The sequence below is a fragment of the Indicator indicator genome, chromosome 38 (genome assembly GCF_027791375.1).
Source record: "Indicator indicator isolate 239-I01 chromosome 38, UM_Iind_1.1, whole genome shotgun sequence".
Classification (NCBI taxonomy): Eukaryota; Metazoa; Chordata; class Aves; order Piciformes; family Indicatoridae; genus Indicator; species Indicator indicator.
In genome coordinates this window covers 1,985,070-2,004,701 of record NC_072047.1, presented here as the reverse complement: position 1 = coordinate 2,004,701, position 19,632 = coordinate 1,985,070, and the positions used below count along the sequence as shown (strand labels likewise).

Below are 19,632 nucleotides of genomic sequence, written 5' to 3'. Positions count from 1 at the left end.
AACCCATTCCTGAATCACGTTCCAGGCCTGAAACCCAATCCTGAATCACGTTCCAGGTTTGAAACCCAATCCTGAATCATGTTCCAGGCCTGAAACCCATTCCTGAATCACGTTCCAGGTTTGAAACCCAATCCTGAATCATGTTCCAGGCCTGAAACCCATTCCTGAATCACGTTCCAGGTTTGAAACCCAATCCTGAATCATGTTCCAGGCCTGAAACCCATTCCTGAATCATGTTCAGGTCTGAAACCCATTCCTGAATCACGTTCCAGGTCTGAAACCCATTCCTGAATCATGTTCCAGGTCTGAAACCCAATCCTGAATCACGTTCCAGGTCTGAAACCCAATCCTGAATCATGTTCCAGGTCTGAAACCCAATCCTGAATCACGTTCCAGGTCTGAAACCCAATCCTGAATCATGTTCCAGGTCTGAAACCCAATCCTGAATCACGTTCCAGGTCTGAAACCCAATCCTGAATCACGTTCCAGGTCTGAAACCCAATCCTGAATCACGTTCCAGGTCTGAAACCCAATCCTGAATCATGTTCTAGGTCTGAAACCCATTCCTGAATCACGTTCCAGGTCTGAAACCCAAATCATATTCAGGTCTGAAAACCATTCCTGCACCCTCAGCAGCTGTGTCAGTGTTGCTAAACATAAGCCACAGCTTGTAGTGTGCACTGTAGGCAGGGTGAGCACCCTCACACACACCTAGAAATGCTCCCCTGTGAAGCTGGAGGGATGGTGATGGTTCCTATTCCCTGATCCCTCTGCTCCAGAGGGAGAGAGAATGGCTGCAGGGATGCTGAGGGCTGGGAGCTCTGCAGTGGGCTGCAGCTGGTGGAGCATTGCTGCGAGCTGGGTCCAGCAGAGAAGGAACCCAACCCCCCCTGCCATGTTTCTGTGTGGAGGCTTCCACTCACTGTGACAATGTGTGACTTGTGTCCCACAGGCAGGTAATTCCTGGTGGGCCTGGAGGTTCCTCTGCCCTGCAGAGCAGTGGAGCTGAGCTCTGCACTCCAGGTGTGCTCTGCAGTGTCTCTGTCCTCGCCAGCTGTAAACTTCTGTGCATTGCATTAAAGCCGTTCTGGTTACCACAGCCCTGCTCTGCTGCCTCTGCCTTCTGCCCTCCACAGCCACCAGAGCTCTGCTGGATGGATGAACTCAGCTCCTAATGAGTTGTGCTGAGCTCGGTCTGTCCCTGCTGCTTTACCAAGCACTTGGAAAGTCAAACTGAGCTTACTGCTTGGGGCAGAGAAGGCCCTGGGGGTGTCAGGTGGTGACAAACTGCCCAGGAGCCAGCAATGGTCCCTGGCAGCCCAGAGCCAGCTGAGTGCTGAGCTGCATCCAGAGCAGGGAGAGAGCAGCACAGGGAGGGGATTCTGCCCTCTGCTCTGCTCTGCTCACACCCCACCTGCAGCACTGCCTCCAGCTCTGGGCCCCCAGCACAAGAAGGCTCTGGAGCTGCTGGAGAGGGTCCAGAGGAGGCCACCAAGATGAGCAGAGGCTACAGAACCTCCCCTGTGGGGCCAGGCTGGGAGAGTTGGGGCTGTTCAGAAGAGCAGGCTCCGGGGAGCCCTTCCTGCAGCCTTCCCCTCGATGCCCTCCCGGAGCTCCCTGGCCATGGCCGCAGGCTCCGCTGCCGGCTCTCGGCGTCCAGCGCTGCCGGGGGCCAGGCCGCGCTGCGCCTTTCCCGCCCGTGGCCGCCAGGGGGCAGCGCAAGTGCTGCGCGGCCTCGGGGCAGCTCGGAGGGGAAGCGCCAAGATGGCTGCGAGGTGGCTCTGCGCGGCGGCGGGGCTGGGCGGCCGGTAGGTGACTGCGGGGCTGCCTCGGCCCCTCGCTGCCTCAGCCTGGCTTCTTCCTAGACCGGGTCCGCTCTCGCCTTTTTCCCGCAAGGCATCTGGGGGCCGGCGTGTCGTACCGCGACCTGCCAGGCCGCGCCGCACCCTCCTCGTCCTTCCCCTTCCCGTCTGGCGGTGAAGTTACTTCTTCTTCCTCCTCCTCCTCGCTACAGCCGGCGGGCGAGAGGCTGCTTCTTCCCCCAGGCCGGTCCAAGGGCGAGGCGGCGATCGGCGCCCAGCCGCGGGTGCTGAGGGCCGCGGGTGTGGGTCCGGGCCGGGCAGGGTCCCGCAGCGCCCGGGGCCGCCCTGCGAGGGGTCCCTGCGGGGCCTCCGTGTGCTCAGCATCACGCAGCCGGCAGCGGAGTCCCCTCCGTGTGTGCAGGGTCGTGACGTGAGGGAAGGTCGCTCCCCCACGCCTGTGCTGCAGGTGGGGCCGGGCAGATCCTCCTCCATCGACTGAGGGGAGCGGAGAGCAGCCTGCCGAGCTGGGCACAGCTGCCCTGCGCTCGGCCACCCCCGCGCTGCGCCCGGGGACCTTCCCCACAGCCCATCGCGGGCTCTGTGTCTGCTAACGAGGCCGCCAGAGTACGTGACTGACCTCCCTGACGGGCCAGGGAGCGCTGGAACACGGAGCCCTGCAGCAGGCTGCCCAGGGAGGCTGTGGCTGCCTCCTGCCTGGGGGTGTTCAAGGTCAGGCTGGATGAGGCCCTGAGCAGCCTGGGCTGGTGGGAGGTGTCCCTGGGCATGGTGGGGAGGTTGGAGGAGATGATCTCTCAGATCTCTTCCAACCTGAGCCATTCCAGGATTAATTACACTCTTGGAAGTAAGGCCCTGTTGCTCCATCCCTCCCTGTGGTTTTTCTCTTAAAGTTTATTTTGGCTTTTTTAATCCCCCTCTTCTCTCTCCCATTTTAACCTCCCCTGAGCAGATGACACCAGCCCTATTTGTATGGAGCCAGTATGGAACAGGACTTCTTTCTGACTGCTCAGGTTTAGTTCTGGGACAGTGCTTGTACTGAATTTCTTCCCTTGAGAGGTGGGCAGAGGTGAGGTATGGCTTGGTAGGTGCAGCTAACAGAGTTGTGATCTTTTATCCAAGCGTGGTGCTGGTGTTTGTCTTAGAGCAGTGTCAGTTTCAAGAGTAGCCACTGTGTTACCTTTTTAGCCTGCCTTTTATTTTCTAGGAGTCACAAAGCAGAGGTTTAGGTCTGACCAGCTTACAACCACAGAGGGTAGGAGTAAATTCTGGCAGTGACTGAGCCTCAGGTGTTTGGGGCTGGATTCACCTCAGCTCTGTCATCTTTGGGGAGTTCAGGATACACAGCTCGAGCTCCAGGTGCTAGCTGCTGACCAAAGGACAAAAGGCTTCCTTTGGGTAGTTTATCCTCTTCTGCTGTAGCTAAGGTGTCTTCAGTGACTGTGAAGGAACCTGGATTAACCTTTTGGGAGGCTAAAACTGGAGAATTGTGTTTATTTTGTTATGAAATGAGAGGGAGGAGCACTGGAAAAAGGACAAAGGGACATCATATCCTGGGCTGCAGCAGGAGAAGTGTGGCCAGCAGGGCCAGGGAGGGGATTCTGTCCCTCTGCCCCAATCTGCTGAGACCACTCCTGGAGCTCTGTGTCCAGTGCTGGAGCCTCTGTTACAAGAAGGATCTGGAGGGGCTGGAAGGTGTCCAGAGAAGGGCCAGAAGGATGAGCAGAGGGCTGGAGCTGTTCTGCTCTGGAGACAGCCTGAGAGAGTTGGGGTTGTGCAGGCTGGAGAGGAGAAGGCTCCCAGGAGACCTTCTGGTGGCCTTCCAGGATCTGTGCCCCCAGGAACGCTGGGGAGGGACTTTGGAGGGTGTCAGGGAGTGATAGGACTGGGGGGGAATGGAGCAAAAGTAGAAGTGGGGAGATTGAGATTGGATGTCAGGAAGAAGTTGTTCCCCATGAGGGTGGTGAGAGCCTGGCAGAGGTTGCCCAGGGAGGTGGTGGAAGCCTCATGCCTGGAGGTTTTTGCAGCCAGGCTGGAGGTGGCTGTGAGCAACCTGCTGTGGTGTGAGGTGTCCCTGCCCATGGCAGGGGGGCTGGGGCTGGCTGAGCCTTGAGCTCCCTTCCAGCCCTGACAATTCTCTGATTCTCTGATTCTGTGACATTTTGTGTCCTAGCCTGCATGGTTGCTCTTCTCTTGCTGAGCTGTGGGCTGCTGTGAGCATGGGAGACACTTTCTGTGGGCTGTGCACAGTTGCTCTTTGGGACATTGTTGGTAAAATGATTTCTCTGTAGGTTCTGTCATGCAGCATTGAAAAGTCACAACCTGAGATCTCAAGAGGCCTTCCACCACCTTGTGCAGAAGAAATCATTTCCTCCACCTGCAGGGTGGCAGAATGCAGGTAAATGCTGCTCAGGAACCCCTGTGTGTATTGTGAGATTTTGTGTCTCCTGTTCACTGAACCTCTGCCTGCTGACACTTCCTGGGGGGCTTTTCATGAGCTGCTAGGGGAGGGTGGGGAGAAGATGTGGACAGCTCACAGCTGCTTGGTCACCCATGGTCTGCCTGTGTCACTCAGCTGCCAAGGCTTACAAGGGGCTTTGTTAATGCAAAATGTTGGTTGGGCTTTGCTGGGCTTCTGATTGTGGTCTCAGTCCTGGTGTCAGAGTGGCCATTGTGAAAGGCTTTGCTTCTGTGCTGCCTCAGCTGCTGAGCTCTGTGAGGTACAATCCTTGGCCATCCAGAGAGCCTGGCAAGGAGGAAAGCAAAGCATCCTGGAAAGGAAGGGGACCTACAGCAAGGCTGGGCAGGGACTGTTCAGAAGGGCTTGAAGTGACAGGATGAGGGGCAGTGGTCTGGAACTGGAGCAGGGCAGAGTTAGGTTGGACATCAGGAGGAAACTCTGCACCATGAGGGTGGTGAGACACTGGGACAGGCTGCCCAGGGCTGGGGTTGAGGCTCCATCCCTGCAGACATTCAAGGTCAGCCTGGCTGTGTCCCTGGGCAGCCTGATCCAGCTGGAGATGTCCCTGCTGAGTGCAGGGGGTTGGACAAGATGCCCTTGGAGGGTCCCTTCCAACCCAGTGCCAGCTGAGACTCTGGATTCTCAGAGCTGCACTATTCTGATTTTGGATTTCCCCCTGGAGCACGTGTCCCTGTGTGGTGCCTTCATGGCCTTCTCTGCAGCTCCCACCTGCAGCTCAGTGGCATCCTGAGGCAGCAGTGGTTAGCTCTGAGCTGGTGCTGTCTGCCCTGCTGGTGGGAGGCCTTCACGCTCAGAAAAGAAACAAAAGGGAAAAATGAATCTGTGAAACTTGCAGCACAGCCAGCCCTGGGGGCTTTAGCACCTGCCTGAGGGCTTCAGCAGCTGCTCTCCAGTGCTGGAGCAGAAAGAGTCTAAACAAAAAATGCAGTGAGGATGGGGAGACTCTGGGACAAGCTGGCCCAGCTGAGGAGGGACTTGGGACAAGGGCTGGGAGTGCCAGGAGGAGGGAGAATGGCTTTGAGCTGGGAGAGAGGAGATTGAACTGGAGATGAGGAAGAAATTGTTTGCAGTGAGGGTGGGGAGAGACTGGCACAGGCTGCCCAGGGAGGCTGTGGCTGCCTCCTGCCTGGAGGTGTTCAGGGCCAGGCTGGATGAGGCCTTGAGCAAGCTGGGCTGGTGGGAGATGCCCCTGCCCATGGGAAATGGATGAGCTTTGAGGTCCCCTTCCAGCCCAGCCCATTCTGTGACTCTGAATAATCTGCAGGTCCCGTGGCATGGAATCAGTCTCAAGTGGAAGTGTTGCTGAAAGGAGCCTGCTCAGGCAGAGGTCTGGTCACAGACAGGTCCAATCTCAGTTGCTCCAGCACCATTTTTCCTATGGTTGTGTGCTGAGTTGTTTGGTTTTTCAGTTTCTAGAGCATCAGTGAGAGCTTAAGAGGTGTTTTCCACCCTGTGGAAAGGATGAGCAGCAGGGTGTGGGTCACTGCAACTGGGTTTTCTCTTTTATAGTACTCAAAAATGAGCTAAAAGCAGATGCATTCATTATTCCTTAATTTATTTAGTATTATATCTTAGAAATGCTGTGTATGTGCATGAGAGGGAAAGCAGAGGTGCTGTGAACAGGAAGTGTGCTGGAAGAGGGATTGAAGAGCAGCTGAGGATCATGGAATTACAGATTTATAGCATCATGGCATGGGTTGGGTTGGAAGGAGCCTCAAAGCTCACCCAGTTCCAACCCTCTGCCCTGGGCAGGGACACCTCCCACCAGCCCAGGCTGCTCAAGGCCTCATCCAGCCTGGCCCTGAACACCTCCAGGCTTGGAGTCTCCACAGCCTCCCTGGGCAACCTGTGCCAGTCTCTTCCCCACCCTCACTGGCAAGAATTTCTTCCTCATCTCCAGTCTCAATCTGCCCTCCTCAAGCTTCAATCCCTTGCCCCTCATCCTATCACAGCAATAAAGAAACTCAGCAGAGAAGGGGAGGTTGTGCCTTCAGGAGGAGCTGAAGGTGGTGCTGGCTCAGGTAGTTTGCTGCAGTTGCAGCAGGGTGGTTTTAAGTAAATAAAAGCAGAAGCAGCAAGGACAAGGTTCCAGGTCTCATTTTGACATCCTTGTGCTTATCAATCTTCCTGGCAGCCTGGAGGCTGCATGGAGCCCTTCCCCTTCTGGCTTGAGATGTCACTGCTGCAGCACTGTCACCACTCTGGGCTTGGCTCCTGGAGTCATCCCCATCCCTGGCTCCCTTTGAGCTCTTCAAGCTTGTTCTCACTGTTGCTCTGCTTTTTGTTCCCCAGTCAGAAGCATGTTTATCCAAACCCAGGACACACCAAATCCAAACAGTCTGAAGTTTATTCCAGGGAAGGAAGTGCTGGAGTCGAGGACAATGGAGTTTGCCACACCAGCTGCAGCCTTCTGCTCACCTTTAGCAAGGTATTAAAGACTTGAGCATTTCTGGGTGGGGGGCTCAAGGTGGGTTGTGTGCCTACCACTGATGCTTCTAAGCACAGCTTCTGCTCATTCCAGTCCTCCTTGGTTGGGGTTGAAGCTGTTAAAGGCATTTTGGGGGTGCATAGAAGGGCAGCTGGGGAGGTTGTTGTCCCTGCAGTTGGTGTGTGTGTGTCTGTGTCCCCCAGGGCTGTGTCCTGCCAGAAAGGGGTTGGGTTTGGTTCATGCAGCTGAGCTGAGTGGTGCTGCAAGTCAGTGCTCTTGAACAGTTGCTGCACCACCAGCAAGACCTCTGGCCCTGATTTTGCAGAGTCCTTCCCATCAGGCCACTCCTTATTCAAACAGCTGCTTGGAAATCAGGCAGCTTCCCAGAGCTGGGAAAGAGTTGGCAGAAGGAAGTAAAGAAACCCAGCAGTTAGGAAGTGCAGTGCTCTGCTTGCTTTGGGGGTGTTGGTCCTAACCTGGACTTCAGAGCCAATGGATTTTTCCATCACAAAAATTGATCACAGAAATCACAGAACCACAGAAACACTCAGGTTGGAACAGAGCCTCAGGATCACCAAGTCCAATCCAGAACCCTGCTCTGCAAGGGTCACCCCTAAAGCAGATCCCCAAGCACCACATCCACACCACCTTGAAACACAGCCAGGCTTGGGGACTCCACCACCTCCCTGGGCAGCACGTTCCAATCCCTGACCACTCTTTTTCCTATGTCCAGTCTAAAGCTACCCAGTGGCAGCTTGAGGCCCTTCCCTCTTGTTCTGTCACTAATTACCTGTGGGGAGAGACCAGCAGCAGCCTCTCCACAGCCTCCTCTCAGAGAGCTGCAGCCAGCACTGAGGTCTCCCCTCAGCCTCCTCTGTTTCACACTACCCATCCCCAGCTCCTTCAGCTGTTCTTCATCAGATTCATTCTCCAGGCCCTTCCCAGCTTCCTTGCCCTCCTCTGCCCTGGCTCCAGCACCTCCACATCTCTCTTGTGCTCAGGTGCCCCAAGCTGGACACAGCACTTGAGGTGTGGCCTCCCCAGAGCTGAGTCCCAGGGGACAATCCCCTCCCTGCTCCTGCTGGACACAGCATTGCTGATCCCAGCCAGGAGGCCTTTGGCTCCCTTGGCCACCTGGGCACTGCTGGCTCCTCTTCAGCTGCTTGTCCATCAGCACCCCCAGGTCCCTTTCTGCCAGCAGCCTTCCAGCCACACTGCCCCAAGCCTGGAGCACTGCTTGGGGTTGTTGTGCCCCAAGTGCAGGATGAAGTTTCCATCAAAGGCAGCCCAGTTCTGATCTACTCTTTTGGGCTGGATCTATAACAGGCCCTGGAGTTCCAATACCAAGATGTGAGTTTGGGAGTAACAGTCACAGAGCCACAGAATGGTTTGGGTTGGAAGGGACCTTCCAGCTCCAACCCTCTGCCATGGGCAGGGATACCTCCCATCAGCCCAGGTTGCTCCAGGCCTCATCCAAAATCCAGGCAGGAGGCAGCCACAGCCTCCCTGGGCAACCTGTGCCAGTCTCTCCCCACCCTCACTGCAAAGAATTTCTTCCTCCTCTCCAGTCTCAGTCTGCCCTCTCCCAGCTCAAAGCCATTTTCCCTTGTCCTGGCACTCTCAACCCTTGTGCCCAGCTCTCCTTGGGCCCCTTCAGGTACTGGAAGGCAGCTCTGAGGTCTCCCTGAAGTCTTCTCCTCTCCAGGCTGACACCTCTCCAACCCAACCCTTTCTGTGGTTCTGTGGACTCTGTTGGCAGCAGGAGATGCAGATCTAGAAGCTGTTTCATGTGCAGGAGCTGCAGAGTTACCCAACAGGCAGCTCTGACGTTTGCAAAGGTCTCTTGCAGAGCTGTGTGAGAGCAAACAGGATCTGTGCAGGCAAAGCACAAAGCAATAAACACAAGGTGAAAGGGGTTTGAGGCCACCCAAACACATCAGAGGGCTGAAGCTGCAGGATCTGATTGTGCCACAGTGCTTCAGGTTGCAGAATCAAGTGTCAGGAAGTGGCTTCTGGTTGTCCTGTCTCTGCACATGGCAGGAGCTGTGTGTGCTGGAGCCTGTGCATGGCACAGCAGCTGGCACAGCAGCTGCATCTCAGCCAGCAGCCAGGTAAAAGAGGGAAAATCCTCACCTGCAGTGCTGTGTCCAGCTGAGGGAACCCCCACATAAGAGAGACCTGGAGCTGCTGGAGAGGGTCCAGAGGAGGCCACCAAGATGAGCAGAGGCTGCAGAACCTCCCCTGTGGGGCCAGGCTGGGAGAGTTGGGGCTGTTCAGGCTGGAGAAGAGAAGGCTCTGGGGAGACCTCAGAGCAGTCTTGCAGGACCTGAAGGGCTCCAGGAGAGCTGGGGAGGGACTTGGGACAAGGGCTGGGAGTGCCAGGATGAGGGAGAATGGCTTTGAGCTGGGAGAGAGGAGATTGAGAGTGGAGATGAGGAAGAAATTCTTTGCAGTGAGGGTGGGGAGGAACTGAAGTAGCTCCAACTGGATGCCCCCTCCCTGGGCTGAATCATTCAATGGTTTGGCTTGCAAGGGGCCTCAAAGCTCATCCAGTTCCAACCCCTTGCCATGGGCAGGGACACCTCCCACCAGCCCAGGCTGCTCAAGGCCTCATCCAGCCTGGCCTTGGACACCTCCAGGCTTGGAGTCTCCACTGCTTCTCTGGGCAACCTGTTCTGGTGTCTCACTACCCTCATGTGGAAAAATTTCCTCCTAATGTCCAACCTCAATCCAGCTTCTTCCAGTCTGAAGCCATCCCCCTGGTCCTGGCACTCCCAGCCCTTGTCCCAAGTCCCTCCCCAGCTCTCCTGGAGCCCCTTCAGGTACTGGAAAGCTGCTCTGAGGTCCCCTTGGAGCCTTCTCTTCTCCCTCCTGCAGAGCCCCAGCTCTCAGCTGTCTTCCTAGAACTGAGGAGAGAGAAACTTTCCTGCATCTGGTGAAGGAGTCCTGTAAGCTGTGTTGAGTTTTGCTGCTTCACAGCAAGATCTCTGGCCCTTGCTGAGCTGGGGGTGAGATAGCTCCAGGTTTCTCCTAACAGTTCTTGGGTCGTGCTGGTTTTCCTCTGGGAGTGTCTTCTGGAGCTGTTTTGCAGGGAGGCAGTGAGTGGGTCCTGGGGAGCTTGCCTGCATTGTCTGTGTTTGTGTTTCTGGCAGACAGTTATTCCGAATTGAAGGAGTTAAAAGTGTCTTCTTTGGACCAGACTTCATCACAATCACCAAGGTGAGCACAGCTGACAGCCAGAGGCATGGAGCAGGAGCTGAGGCTCAGCTCTCTCCTCCTCCTCAGCTCAGAGGAGATCCAGGCATGCTCCTGCACAGTGCAAGGAGCAGAGCAGATCAGTGGCAGGAGAGGAAGTGACTGCCAGTGTGGGGATCAGCACTGGAACAGGGTGCCCAGGGCAGCTGTAGAGTGCTGCTGCTCAGCACTGTGCTGGATGAGGCCCTGTGCAGCCAGCCTGGAAGCTGTCTCTGGGAGTGGGAGTGGATGGCTCTGAGGTGCCTGCAGCCAGAGGCTGTGTGGCAGCCTGGGCTCTGTGTGCCCAAGGTGTGGAGCAGCTGGCAGCAGAGATAAGGGCTGGGGCAGCAGCCTGCAGCTGATTCTGCCTGGGGGAAGAGCTCAGGGCAGTCCCCTCAGGGATTATCTGGCTTGGAAGGAAACCATCCTGAGTCTGGGGGAGAGTTTGGTAGCATAGAGAAATGATGGATCTGGGAGGCTTTCACCTCTCCTTGGCTAATGTTGTAGTAGCCCTTGGCTTGCAGACAAGGAAACCTTTCTGCTGGTGTTAGAAATGGAGGCCTGCAGGACTTCCTGGGCCATGTTTGGCTTCTTAAACCATGAAATCAGATCCAGCTGTGACCTGCACTCTGTGTGTCAAATGTGAGAGCCCAGGAGGCTGCTGGCAGCATAAGAAGGCTCTCAGTGTTGCATTATTGCTATGGTTGGGCTGCAGAGATCCTGGGTTCATTCTTTGGTGGTTTTTTCCCCTTCTGAGTCTCCCAGGAGAGTGAAGACCTGGACTGGAACTTACTGAAGCCAGATATTTATGCAGCTATAATGGATTTCTTTGCCTCTGGCTTGCCCATAGTCACTGATGAGGCACTCAGGACAGACACAGGTAAATCAAACCCCAGGAGGAGGCCAATATCTGCCTTTGGGTTTATTCTGTGGCATCCTGCAGAGCCTGCAGGACCTGTGTGTTGCAGCAGAGGCAGAGCTGCCCTGTCTGAAGGATCACCCAAAGCCTGGTTCCCATCTGCTGTGCTGCGAGGAGCTGAGCTGAGCTCTGTCTTGGCAGGGTGGCCCAGGTGCTGCTGTACTCTGAGTGTGGGAAACACTTCTGGCAGTGCTGAGGCTGTGTTCAGAAGGCTCTGAGGTGCTGCATGTCCTTCTGGAGGTGTTCAGGGCCAGGCTGGATGAGGCCTTGAGCAGCCTGGGCTGGTGGGAGGTGTCCCTGCCCATGGCAGGGGGTTGGCACTGGGTGAGCTTTGAGGTCCCTTCTATCCCAAACCATTCAATTATTCAGTCCAGACAGGAGGCAGCCACAGCCTCCCTGGGCAACCTGTGCCAGTCTCTCCCCACCCTCACTCTCAAGAACTTCTTCCTCATCTCCAGTCTCCATCTCCCCTCTCCCAGCTCCCTGGGCTGGTGGGAGGTGTCCTTGCCCATGGCATGGGGTTGGCACTGGATGACCTTCGAGGTCCCTTCCAACCCATTCTGTGATCCTCTTTCCCTCCTCAGATCACAAAGAGTGCCCAAGCTCCATGGCTGGCTCTCAGGGCTGGCTTTGTCAGCTGAAATGACCAAGAAGGAGCAAGAAGTCTTCTCCAAAGTGTGACAGGAAGCCACTGAGGCTGATTCACAATTTCACTGAAGGACACTATTGTGCCTTTGGGTTTTTTTTTTTCTCTCATTTGCAACTTCCTGACTCAAAACAATTTTGCCAGTGTTTGAAGGAAGACTGTGGCTGTTCATTTCCTCTCTGCTCTGCTATGTCTGGGTTTCATTTCAATATTAACACAGACCTTATTTGATGTGAAAAATGTTGCCTTGAAAAATGCTTCTGCCAGACTAGCACTGAGCTTGGAAAGGCATCCAGAGCTGCTAAACCCAGACAGGGGCAGAATTCTGCTCCTGATGATTTTTTTTTAGGTTGCTAAAACTTCCCTTCAGAGTCACAGGGCAAGGACTTGCAGCTGGGTTGGGCCAACCCCAGGCACAGCTCCAGGCTGGGTGCAGAGTGGGTTGAGAGCAGCCCTGAAGAAAGAGCCTTGGGGGTGCTGGGTGCTGAGCAGCTCCCCAGGAGCCAGCAGTGCCCTCCTGCAGCCCACAGGCAGCTGTGAGCTGGGCTGCAGCCAGAGGAGTGTGGGCAGAGGGCAGGAGAGGGGATTCTGCCCCTGGGCTCTGCTCTGCTCAGACCTCACCTCCAATCCTGCCTCCAGCTCTGCTGTTCCCAGCAGGAGAAGGACACAGAGCTGTGGAGTGAGGCCAGAGGAGGCCACAAAGATGATCCCAGGGCTGGAGCAGCTCTGCTGTGAGCACAGGCTGAGGGAGCTGGGGGTGTGCAGCCTGCAGAGGAGAAGGCTCCAGGGGCACCTCAGAGCTGCCTGCCAGGACCTGAAGGGATCCTGCAGGAAGGCTGCAGAGAGACTTTTGCTGAGGGTATCCAGAGCCAGGCCAAGGGGGAATGGTTTGAAGGTGAGGCAGAGCAGGGTTAGAGTGGAGCTGAGGAAGAAGTTGTTGAGTGTGAGGGTGGTGAGAGTCTGGCACAGGCTGCCCAGGGAGGCTGTGTTCCTGGGGGTGCTCAGGGCCAGGCTGGATGAGGCCTTGAGCAGCTGAGTCTGGCTGAGAGGTGTCCCTGGGCATGGCAGGGGGTTGGAGGAGATGAGCTCTGAGCTCCTTTCCAACCTGAGCCATTCCAGGATTCTCTGACCCTGCCTTAACCCCTGCAGCCTTGCTGAGTCTCAGTTGTCTCTTCCTTTAGACACTGCTGCAGTCTCTTAAAGACTTTTCCTGCTGAGAACTCTGAAGCAGAAGTTGTTTTTGTTGGTGCAATCCTGGGATGCAAAGAGGGAGAATGCAGGCAGAGTTCCTTACTCTGAGTGAGGGCTTCTGCCTCTTGCATGCAGTCAGCTCAGTGCTGGTTCATGTTCCTGCCCTCTGCCATTGTGCATCCCCAGTGGCAGTGCTGGTGCTGGAGTTCTCTGCAGGGCCTCCCTGACACATTTCTCCTTTCCTCAAGCTGCCTCAGAAGAAGATGATGAAGTTGTGCTGATGATTAAAGAGCTGCTGGATACAAGGATCAGGTAAGCTGGGGGAGGTTGCTGTCAGGGGGGGTGAGCAGGGTTGGATTTCCTTAGGGAGCAGGGAGAGTTCCTTGGGCTGTGTCTGACTGCATGGCTCAGGACCTGGGGTGGGGTCAGGATGTAAAACTGCCCAGAGCTGAGAATGCTCTCTGCTCTGCCAGGACATTCTCTGCCAGAGCTGGGAATGCTCTTTGCTCTGACTGGACACTTTCTGTCTGCTTTCCCTGTTGAAGAGTCCTATTCCAGAGGGACCTGCACAGGCTGCAGAGCTGGCCCCAAGCCAACCTCAGGAGCTCCTACAAGGCCAAGGGCAAGGTTCCTGCAGCTGGGGCAGGGCAATCCCAGCCACTGATAGAGGCTGGGCAGGGACTGGCTGGAGAGCAGCCCTGAAGGAAAGGCCTTGGGGGTGCTGGGGGAGGAGAAGCTCAGCAGGAGCCAGCAGTGAGCACTTGCAGCCCAGAGAGCCAAGCAGAGCCTGGGCTGCAGCAGGAGAAGTGTGGCCAGCAGGGCCAGGGAGGGGATTCTGCCCCTCTGCTCCACTCTGCTGAGACCACACCTGGAGCTCTGGGTCCAGTTCTGGAGCCTCTGTTCCAGGAAGGATCTGGAGGGGCTGGAAAGTGTCCAGAGAAGGGCCATGAGGATGAGCAGAGGGCTGGAGCTGCTCTGCTCTGGAGACAGCCTGAGAGAGTTGGGGTTGTGCAGGCTGGAGAGGAGAAGGCTCCCAGGAAACCTTCTTGTGGCCTTCCAGGATCTGAAGGGGGCTACAGGAAAGCTGGGGAGGGACTTTGGAGGGTGTCAGGGAGTGACAGGACTGGGGGGAATGGAGCAAAAGTAGAAGTGGGGAGATTGAGATTGGATGTTAGGAAGAAGTTGTTCCCCAGGAGGGTGGTGAGAGCCTGGCAGAGGTTGCCCAGGGAGGTGATGGAAGCCTCATCCCTGGAGGTTTTTGCAGCCAGGCTGGAGGTGGCTGTGAGCAACCTGCTGTGGTGTGAGGTGTCCCTGCCCATGCAGGGGGTTGGGACTGGCTGAGCCTTGAGCTCCCTTCCAGCTCTGACAGTTCTCTGATTCTATGCTGAGTGCAGAGCAGTGCCTTGCCCTCCAGGGTGTGTTCAAAGAGGGCTGCTGGCTGCTTTTAAACTGCAAACACCTGCTTGGCTCTGACAGGAGCTGGTTTTTTCCCCTCTGATGCATTAATCTCTATAAATTGCACTTATCCTTCCCTTCTGAGTGTTCCACAGCAGTTTGTACTCTTAGGATAGGAGAATTTCCCAGGGGCTTTCCCTCCCTCTCTGCCCTCAGTGGATTTTGTCCCTCCATCCTGTTGCAGTTTTATTGCTATTTTAGCAGAGCTTAACTTCAGAAAGTGGTGGGAACTAAGGAAGCCTCAGGAGTGGCTGAGCTCATGTTCACCTGAGGTTTATTTTTGTGCTCTTTAATTGCCTTGCAAGGTGAAGTGAGAGGAATAAGCATCTTGACATTTGAGGTGCAGGGTGGGGAAAGTGTCTGCCGTGTTCCTGGAGCTGTGATGTTCTGCTGCTGGCATCTTCCCCAGCTCACAGGGACCAGAGCCTTGTCTGTTGCTCAGAATCATGGAGTTCAGTTTAGTTTTTCCAGTTGTGATGCTGAACTTGGGCTTTCTTATTTCATTTTTGGGTGCTGCATTTTACAAGTGCTATTTGAAGTACCCTTTGGGTTATCTCACAGCTGACTCATGGCAGAGCTTCATTTCCCTGAAAGGAAAGAGGGAGAAAAGCAGCAAGAAGCTGGAACATTTTTCCCCCAGCATATCTCAAGTCCTGGGGTCAGTTCTGGGCCCTCACTCCCAGGAGGACCTTGAGGGCTGGAGCAGGGCCAGAGAAGGGAACAGAGCTGGGGAAGGGTCTGGAGAAGAGGCTGGGGAGGAGCAGCTGAGGGAGCTGGGGGGGTTGAGGCTGGAGAAGAGGAGGCTGAGGGAGACCTCATTGCTCTCTGCAGCTCCCTGAGAGGAGGCTGGAGCCAGGGGGGGTTGGGCTCTGCTCCCTCATCTCAGGTGCTAGAAGGAGAGGAAATGGTCTGGGATTGTGCCAGGGGAGGCTTAGGTTGGGGAGGAGGAAAAATTCCTTTGCTGCCAGAGTGGTCAGGGACTGCCCAGGGAGGTGGTGGAGTCCCCATGCCTGGAGGTCTTCCAGAGCCCTCTGGCCATGCAGCTGGGGTGCTGTTGGGTTGCTGGTTGGACTGGATGCTCTCAGAGGCTTTTCCAACCCAAACCATTTTCTGATTCCATGATCTGCTAAGCTTTGGAACACCCAACCCAAGGGCACTGCTGCATAGAGCCATGACAGGAGGAGACATTCAGGAGGCCCTTGCTGGGTCTGTGGTCGTTCAAGCTCTGCTGTGTCAGTTCTTCATTCCCCAGGGGCCTCTCCTGACACAGAATTTCTGCCCAAATTGCTGCTTTTCACACCTTTTACTTTCTTTCCCTTCCTTCCCCCTGCACCCTTTGGTTGACCAAGAAGCTGCTGCTGAGGACATGATCAGTGGTGGCTCTGTGACTTCATCTGAGAGCTCTGTGTGAAGCAGTGGGACAGACAGAGCACTGATCATCTGCTGCAAAAATAGGTGCAGAGAGGTTGTCAGATGGGGCAGGGTGGAGGGAAGGAAGCTCTGGAGGGTCCTGTAGTGTGCTAAAAAATAATGTCACAGAGGAAAAAAGGCATTTTGGGGCCTGTGCTTTGTGGAATGGAGCAGGTTTGCTGTGCTGAGTTGTTGATCAGTGTGGCAGAGGCAGAGGTGGTGCTGTGAGCAGGGTGGTTCTCAAAGGGTTACTCTGGAAGTGAGTATAAAGAGCTTCTGTTGAGCAACCTGATGGTGTGAGCTGGGAGAATGTTGCTATGGGGACAGGGAGGCACTGCCAGGCATTTGTGCAGGCAAACAGAGAGCAGTGGGCTGGGACCTCAGCAGATCCTGCTGGCTGCTGCCCACAGCAGGATTCAGCTCTTGCAGCTGGAGCCTTCTGCTGCCCTCTGCACTCTGTCAGCTCAGTGTTTGTCTGTGGAGGCAGGGCAGGACCTCTGACTGCCCCTGGCAGGTGCACCTGCCCTGCATGTGGGACACACCTCTGGGCTCTGGCAGTCATCCTCACACCTGCAGAAGGCCTCAAGGGCTGTCTGTGGAGGCTGCAGCAAGCTCTGCTCTGAGCTGCTTCCCCTCACCCTCAGAATTTCAGTGCTTCCCCCCTGAGCTGCTGCATGCATTGCACATGAGGATTGCTTATGGCCTGTGGAAAAAGAGCAACTGGCAGTGTGAGCAGAAAGGTTGGTGAGACCTGGGCAGGCTGCAGAGATGAGGAGAGGAAGCTCAGGAGGTTCAAGCAGGGCAAGGGCAGGGACCTGCCCCTGGGCAGCAACAACCTCCTGCAGCAGCACAGCTGAGGGGGGAGCTGCTGGGAAGCAGCTGCAGGAGAAGGAGCTGGGAGTGCTGGGGGCCAAGAAGGTGCCCAGGAGCCAGCAATGTGCCCTGGGGGGCAAGAAGGCCTCAGTGGTGTCCTGGGGGGCATGGGGAAGAGTGTGGGCAGCAGGGCAAGGGAGGTTCTGCTGCCCCTCTGCTCTGCTCTGCCCTGGGCAGGCCACAGCTGCAGTCCTGCCTCCAGGTCTGGGCTCCCCAGTTGCAGAGCCTGGGAAGTGCTGGAGAGAGTCCAGGGCAGGCTGGGAAGCTGCTGAGGGGCCTGGAGCAGCTCTGGGAGGAGCAAAGGCTGAGAGCCCTGGGGCTGAGAGCCTGCAGAAGAGCAGCCCCAGAGGGGAGCTGAGCAATGCTCAGCAAGAGCTAAAGGAGCTGTGGGGGGCAAGAGGCTGGGGCCAGGCTCTGCTCAGTGGTGCCCAGGGACAGGGCAAGGGGCAAGGGGCACAGACTGGAGAGGAGGAGAAAGTTGTTTGTTGTGAGGGTGCTGGAGGGCTGGAGCAGGCTGCCCAGAGAGGTTGTGGAGTGTCCTTGTGTGGAGAGCTTCCAACCCCCCCTGGGCACTGTGCCCCTGGGCAAGCTGCTGTGGGTGCCCTGCTGGAGCAGGGGCTTGGGCTGGATGATCTGAGCTCCCTTCCAACCCCTCCATGCTGGGCTTCTCTGGTTGTGCAAACAGAAGTTGTTGGAATTGTGGACCAGGCAAGGTGTAGAGAAAGTGCTTTGGTTACTGTCCCTGACAGCTCTCTGGGAGTGTTGGGCATTGCTGAAGCTCTCTGCTGGGAGTTCTCTGCCAGTTCCTCCTGGTTTACACTGAGTGCCATCTTCCCATCAGGCCAACAGTGCAAGAGGATGGTGGAGATGTTATCTACAAGGGCTTTGAGGATGGCATCGTGCAGCTGAAGCTGCAGGGCTCCTGCACCAGCTGCCCCAGCTCCATCATCACCCTGAAGAATGGCATCCAGAACATGCTGCAGTTCTACATCCCTGAAGTGGAAGGTGTGGAGCAGGTGAGTTGCTGGCAGATGGAACCAGCTGTTTGCTGCTGTTCCTTCCCAGCAGGCCCAGGCTGGCAGTTTGAGTGAAGCACAGGGGCTGTGGAGCAGCTTTTTCCACAGCAGGAGCTACAGGCACAGAACTCTGCCAAGTCCTGCCCAGCCCCAGGCACCAAACCATGCTGGGCACTGCCAGCCTGGGAAGCAGCTCTGCCTGGGGTCCTGGTGGGTGCTGAGCTGCACTGGAAGCAGCAGTGAGCCTCAGGGTGCTGATAATCCTCAGCCTGTGCTGCCAGAGGGGCAGAGAGAGGATTCGTAGATCCATGGAATGGGTTGGGTTGGAAAGGACCTCAAAGCTCATCCAATTTCCACCCCCACCATGGGCAGGGACACCTCCCACCAGCCCAGGCAGCTCAAGGCCTCATCCAGCCTGGCCTTCAACACCTCCAGACAGGAGGCAGCCACAGCCTCCCTGGGCAGCCTGTGCCAGTCTCTCCCTACCCTCACTGTAAAGAATTTCTTCCTCATCTCCAGTCTCAATCTCCTCTCTCCCAGCTCAAAGCCATTGTCCCTTGTCCTGGCACTGGAAGGGATTGGATGGAATGAGGAGGGCTGGGGAGGAGCAGCTGAGGGAGCTGGGGGAGTGAGCCTGGAGCAGAGGAGGCTGAGGGAGACCTCATTGCTCCCTAGAGCTGCTGAGAGGAGGCTGGAGCCAGGGGGGGTTGGGCTCTGCTCCCTAGGAACAAGTGACAGGACAAGAGGAAACAACCTCAAGTTGTACCAGGGGAGGCTTAGGTTGGACATGAGGAACAATTTCTTCCCAGTCAGGGCTGTCAAACCCTGGCACAGGCTGCCCTGGCAGGTAGTGGAGTGCCCATCCCTGGAGGGGTTTAAAAGCTGCATGGGTGTGGTGCTGAGGGCCACGGTTCAGTGGCAGTGAATTGTGAGCTCTGAGGGGGCTGAGTTTGCTTTGCCACCTCAACTGCTTCTGGATTTGTTTCCAGGTGGTTGACGACGATGATGATGTGGAGAAGGAAGCAAACCCAACCTGAGCCAAGGGAGCCTTCACCTCTTGGGGTGCCTACCCCAGCTGTGTGCTGAGGAGCCAACCACGTTGGCCTTTGCCTTTGCAGAGCAGTAGCTGAACCCTGTCAACATCTCTCAGCAGGTTGTCAACTAATTTATTAAATGTCCTGCATTCAGACCAGGATCCTCTTCCTCTGCTCTGTGCTGTGGCTGAGGGAAGAAGTGAAGGGCTGTGGGCTGGGGCTTGGTGGCTCTGCTGTTCTTTCATAGATAAAAAAGACTGAAAAAGGAGAAGCAAAAAAAAACCCTCAGCTTGTCTTTGTGCACTAGAAATGCTCAGGGTTTGTTGCCCCCAAAGCTCCTTTTGGGGCTGGCAGTTGGGACTCCCCTGTGCCCTTCTCTGCAAGAGGAGAGTTTTACAATCAGAGAATTGTCAGAGCTGGAAGGGAGCTCAAGGCTCATTCAGTCCCAACCCCCCTGCCATGGGCAGGGACACCTCACACCACAGCAGGTTGCTCACAGCCACCTCCAGCCTGGCTGCAAAAACCTCCAGGGATGAGGCTTCCACCACCTCCCTGGGCAACCTCTGCCAGGCTCTCACCACCCTCCTGGGGAAGAATTTCTTCATAATATCCAACCTCAATCTCCCCACTTCTACTTTTGCTCCATTCCCCCCACTCCTATCACTCCCTGACACCCTCCAAAGTTCCTCCCCAGCTTTCCTGTAGCCTCCTTCAGATCCTGGAAGGCCACCAGAAGGTCTCCTGGGAGCCTTCTCCTCTCCAGACTGCACAACCCCAACTCTCTCAGGCTGTCTCCAGAGCAGAGCAGCTCCAGCCCTCTGCTCATCCTCCTGGCCCTTCTCTGGACACCTTCCAGCACCTCCAGATCCTTCCTGGAACAGAGGCTCCAGCACTGGACACAGAGCTCCAGGAGTGGTCTCAGCAGAGTGGAGCAGAGGGACAGAATCCCCTCCCTGGCCCTGCTGGCCACACTTCTCCTGCTGCAGCCCAGGCTCTGCTTGGCTCTCTGGGCTGCAAGTGCTCACTGCTGGCTCCTGCTGAGCTTCTCCTCCCCCAGCACCCCCAAGGCCTTTCCTTCAGGGCTGCTCTCCAGCCAGTCCCTGCCCCACCCCCAGGAGTGTTCATCA

At 56.2% G+C, this 19,632-nt stretch overlaps 1 protein-coding gene across 1 annotated transcript; it reads left to right on the top strand.

Annotated features, from left to right (window-relative positions):
- The first annotated feature begins 1,599 nt into the window (after positions 1–1,599).
- NFU1 (NFU1 iron-sulfur cluster scaffold) lies at positions 1,600–18,704 on the top strand. The gene is made up of 8 exons (XM_054396591.1): positions 1,600–1,808; positions 4,109–4,215; positions 6,592–6,727; positions 9,880–9,946; positions 10,727–10,841; positions 12,966–13,029; positions 17,297–17,471; positions 18,461–18,704. Exons 1-8 carry the CDS (start codon positions 1,600–1,602, stop codon positions 18,506–18,508), a joined length of 921 nt encoding a protein of 306 aa, XP_054252566.1. The 3' UTR covers positions 18,509–18,704.
- Positions 18,705–19,632: the final 928 nt, after the last annotated feature.

Excerpts from the sequence above, each read along its gene's own strand:
- NFU1 (XM_054396591.1), top strand. The coding sequence starts at position 1,600 with ATGCCCTCCCGGAGCTCCCTGGCCATGGCCGCAGGCTCCGCTGCCGGC. Across the intron at positions 1,809-4,108 it reads GCGGCGGGGCTGGGCGGCCG|GTTCTGTCATGCAGCATTGA; the intron begins GTAGGTGACTGC and ends ATTTCTCTGTAG. Across the intron at positions 4,216-6,591 it reads TGCAGGGTGGCAGAATGCAG|TCAGAAGCATGTTTATCCAA; the intron begins GTAAATGCTGCT and ends TTTGTTCCCCAG.